At 40.6% G+C, this 4849-nt stretch overlaps 1 protein-coding gene across 1 annotated transcript; it reads right to left on the bottom strand.

The window, feature by feature from the left end:
- Positions 1 to 508: 508 nt before the first annotated feature.
- gpr31 (G protein-coupled receptor 31) lies at positions 509 to 3970 on the bottom strand. The gene is made up of 2 exons (XM_079645072.1): positions 2835 to 3970; positions 509 to 1769 (listed from the first exon to the last, which is right to left on the bottom strand). Exons 1-2 carry the CDS (start codon positions 3435 to 3437, stop codon positions 1305 to 1307), a joined length of 1068 nt encoding a protein of 355 aa, XP_079501198.1. The 5' UTR covers positions 3438 to 3970; the 3' UTR covers positions 509 to 1304.
- Between the last annotated feature and the right edge of the window lie 879 nt (positions 3971 to 4849).

Below are 4849 nucleotides of genomic sequence, written 5' to 3'. Positions count from 1 at the left end.
TTGTCAAAGGCAGGAGTGATGATTCATTCCTGTAAGGCATGTGATTTTCCTTGTTGTCAAAGTGGGATTTTCCAACCCTGACTCTTAAAGAATGCTTTTCCCATGAAACCAAACTGTATTCTCAATTACATTCAGAGGGAAACATGTTTTACTCTGGATTCAATCGATGTTTTAAAACGATACAAATTGAACAAAAGCTACTATTTGGTCATGTTCAGTTCTGGTTTGGCTTAAATAAGGGTGTTTTTTGTCATTTCAAATGAATCAACGTAGACTTGTGGTTTCACATTTCAAACAAATACATGTCTCCTGTGTTTGTTGACCCCTGCCTTACGCAGACTGCTACAGATTTCTTTAGAAATGGATTTGTGAAACATCAACAAATAAACTTATCCAACATAAAATCGGTTTTGCAGCTGTATTCCCATATGTAGTTGTATGGGAATGTTATTTTTTCGGAAACCAAACTTGATCTTCACATATGCAGTAAATAGTGAACATAATGAGGGACAGTTACGTTTCTTTTTATTATTAGAAAATATGTACAGTAACATATAAACCCCTCTCTCTCTCTCTACATACAGCATATAAAGTGATATTCCATCATAAATCAACATTAAGATCAGCTTCCTGTATGGGCCTTCAGGTTTAAGTCTTATGTAATAGGGGAATGACCTCAATGGCTATATGCTTCAGTTACATACACTTCATTCCCCCTCTTACATTTCCTTAGTTTGGACATTTCTTACCATTTGCAGCTTCATAGACAATGTTTGTCCCAAGACATGTTTATATTTTCTGTGCTTTAATTGATGGCTTCAATCACTAGAGGTTGCAACACAGTGGAAGCTAAGTTACAAGTCGTCTGAGGTTAATATGATTTGAAAGATCACATTGTTCTGAGAGCATTTGAAAGGATTTTTTTAAGTCAAAAGTAGAAACTGGAAAACAGATGTGCATATTTTTGGCAGACGGGCATTCCCCTTAAAAAGAACCTCATGTTTCACAAAAATAAAATCCACCAACATTAATATTCTATTGAATCTATAGTACATCTACAGTGCTAATAAAAACACACACTCTGGTAGAACAAGATCTTTCTATTTACATATGTATATACTGCTATTCAAGCATCTATAGAAAGTTAAATAACAACTGTCTTCACTTGCCTTCAGAGTCCCCTTTCAAAGTAAGCACTTTTTTTTGGGGGGGGGGGGGGGGGGGGGTGTGGCACACTGTCAGTCTCAGGTAGTAATCTGTTTAGGCTGCTTGACACAGAGAAACAGCCTGGTGTGAAATGGTTTTCAAATGACAGTATTGCGTGCATGTGGGAGTGTGTGTCCCGCCGATGAGCTTTCTATCGGCACTTGACCGTCCTTCACTAAGAACGGGAAGTAAGTAGAGCAGTAAAGCCCTTTGAACTTGGTGCTGCAGAAGCAGTAGACCAGCGGATCCAGAAGACAGTCCATGTAGGAGAGCACCATGAGGCCGTCGAAGAGCACCGCAGCTTTATCCTGCTGGGGCAGAGGCCACTCTTGGACGCGGGCAATCAGCAGAATCATCCTGGCCAATGTGCAGGGGAGGAAGCAGAGGGAGAACACCACCATGACGGAGGTCACCAGGAACACCGCTCGCTTCAGCTTCGTCCTGTCGCCCACGGTCTTTTTCCTGAGCCGGTTGACGATGTGCACGGTGCAGTAGACCAGGATGACGAAGGGGATGAGGATCTGGGTGAAGAAGACCACCTCTCGCAAACTGTCCACCACATCCTTCAATCAGAAGAAAAGATCAAGTTAATCGTCTTTTTTATATCAACAACAACAAATTCTCGTTAACACTCGGCCCTTGTGTCTCTACCAATTGTGTCAGGATCAGGACAGCATCGGTCAGAGGTTTAACCACTATTCTAAATGTTGATTTCATGTAAAATCTTATTTTGTAAAGTAACAAGTAAATGTAAATATAGTAAAGTCAAAAGCGCTAGACCAGATATTAGTAGTTGGCTTATTGATAAGTGGATCGCCAGAAAAATAAACTCCAAATGTTTGATGAATTGTTAAAATAATGGTAAAAGTCTCAAGAAGCTTTTTCCAACCTCACAAATATTGAGATGTCCTTCTTTTTCTAAATGTACTGTTTATCATATTGAATGCAACATTTTGGGGGTTTTGGTCTGAGATTGATAAAACAGATTCAAATACTTTTTTTGGTAACTGTCCATAAACATCATGTCTATATGACAGACACTGACTCAATTTGGTATTTAGCTGTCCCTGTGATATTAGGTGCAGTTTGACACACTCCAGGTTTAACATATCTTAATTGTAGCAACACTATGTGCTGTGTCAGTGCAAAAATAGCTCTGGAAACAGACTTTATCTACAGTAAGTGGTGCTGGTGAGTGATAATACTCCCTAAAACTGGACCCTCATACGGCATTCCTGATTAGGTCTCTCAACACCGTACTCACATTGATACAATTATCATCTTTGTTACATTGGGTTGAGAGGATGTTTCCACAGAACTGCTCTGCACTTTGTGTTAACTGTGTATTGCACAAATGAACCATCTGTTGGTGTGTCGTAATCCAAATGTGCACACTCAGCACAGGGTTGCCACATTTGAGTGTGAGAAACACGTGAGTGAAACACACCCAAAACATTACCAAGTAAATCCTAACCGTTTGGGATGAATTACTCCGTTTCACTCATCGCATGCAGTTTAACCTAATTTTGGGGACTGATACCGAAAGCATACCAATAGAAAACTAACTAGTTAAAAGCGTTGTATATTGACGATTTACAATAATGACTTATTTAGTGAGTAAACCTTACCTTAATCAATATATCTTCTGGAGCATCTTCTGGGTTTTTCCCATGGCTGTTGCAGCAATCAAAGTTTTTGAGCATGGTGGGGATGGTGAGAGGCAGAAGAAGCAACCAGATGAGGATAGAGATATGAGGAGATTTCTTGAGAGCTCTTAAAAGATTCTTTCGACCTGGGTGCACCACGTTAAAATATCGATCAATGGAAGTGACCGTCAGGAAGGCAATGCTGGCCCCTCGGTTTAAAAACAACATGAACAGCATGGCTTTGCACACAGTGTTGTTATCACTCCTCCTCTCTCCTTGGAGGAAGTTGTAAGCCTTTATGGGCATACAGAAGAGCAGGAGAATGTCAGCCAACACCAGGTTGAAGAGGAAGACGTTGTTGGTGTTGGATTTCCAGAATTTCAGCTTGAATATGAAGAGGTGGAGGACAGATGCGTTCAGAGGCAATGCCAGGATGCAAATCATAATTATGACAGCTGCATAGAATTTATACAGAGCCTTGTTTGTGGCAATGCAGTCCTCAATTCTTTGGTAGGGAGACACAGTGGTAGACACAGTGGTAAGCACAGTGGTAAGTGCAGTGGTAAGTACAGTGGCGTTAACCATTTTAACAGTGAAATACACTTTCCTGTGTCACAGCAAAGTGTTCTCTTTTAATCTGACAAGGAAATCCCTGCAAACAAGGAGTCTCACCCACAAAACAAACTTGCCAAACAAGTTTTGCCAATGCCTTCCTCTTTTACTCCTCTTTTAGGTTTTAAATGTCCTCGTGTGTTTTTCTGGTTTCAAAAGTCTTTGTTGTTAGGATCTCCTGAGCCTTGGAGTGATTCTCTCAGAGTGCAGAGCAAAAATGCTTCACGGTTTCTTTGAGTTTTGTTGCAGTTCAGCCCCTGTGCTTGTAGCTCCGCCTTCCACTGTAGCCTGAGGAGGTGAGTCAACAGCTGCTTTTCCAATGCTGGATCAGTGGTCCTAACAAGGAGTAAAACCAGCCTGTTACGTTTGAAATACATAATACCAAAAGACAGTTTCTTAACAGCAATATAGGACGTAGTTAACATCAAACCAAGCACAAAGGTGGTGTCTTTAAGAGATGAAACTCAGTCAAAGTCTGCGCGCTGTGCTAAGCCCTGACAGGCCCTTGCTGGATCCTTATGAAAACATTCTGTTACTGATTGCTTACACTGATTTGACTTTTGACAGGCAGCCAATGGTACATTTCATATTCCTTCAATGCATAATCCAATTTCCTGGCACAGACTGTGAGAATAACCGTTGTTCTACTCTTGAAGGCTCAGTAAATCCCTGAAGCTGCTGAATGACAGCTTTCAAACGCTTTCGCTCTTTGCTCTCTGTTCAATATTGCGCGCGTTCTTCGCAGATGGTAAAATACTAAAAAGGGACATTTTAGGAACTCTGTCCTTCGAGTAAGCAGATGTGGCTCCCTGGGAATTGATGATGAATGTACGTGTACGCATTGAGTAGATAGATATAGTGCTGCTGTCATTTTGTTCTACTATGTAAGGAAAAGTCAATGGGCTTGCAAGGAATGTTAAGTCCTAAGGGAGGAGAAGGGGGGATAGCTTTGGGCCTCTCACTCAACTCTGCATGCCTCAAACTTTGCATGCTTGAAACTCCTGCGCGAATGCAGCGACAAGTCCAAACAGCTCGCAAGATTAAAACAGGTTTTTCCGACGTGGCGAGGACATGACCTCGTATAGGTACACAAAAAGTTCACTTTGTTATAAATCAATGAGTCTATTGTTTGTTTTGTGACCACTTGTCCCTTAATCCCTAAGCTTTATAGATTGAGATGATTAATGCATTATTTAGCTTTGATCTAAGATTTATATGTGTGATTGTGAGTTTGATTACATTGAACTTGTCCTTGATTTAAAGGTGTGAGATCATTACCTTTTATGATCATTTATCTTCCCTTCTTCTCCTCCAGTCAGACAATGGTTCAATTTCATATTGGTTTAGTCCGTTAACAATGCAGAGGATCAAAGTGTAATTTAAGG

Source organism: Notothenia rossii, assembly GCF_949606895.1.
Source record: "Notothenia rossii genome assembly, chromosome: 8".
NCBI lineage: Eukaryota > Metazoa > Chordata > Actinopteri > Perciformes > Nototheniidae > Notothenia > Notothenia rossii.
This window is presented reverse-complemented; position numbering and strand designations above follow the sequence as displayed.

Excerpts from the sequence above, each read along its gene's own strand:
- gpr31 (XM_079645072.1), bottom strand. The coding sequence starts at position 3,437 with ATGGTTAACGCCACTGTACTTACCACTGCACTTACCACTGTGCTTACC. Across the intron at positions 1,770-2,834 it reads CAGAAGATATATTGATTAAG|GATGTGGTGGACAGTTTGCG; the intron begins GTAAGGTTTACT and ends TTCTGATTGAAG.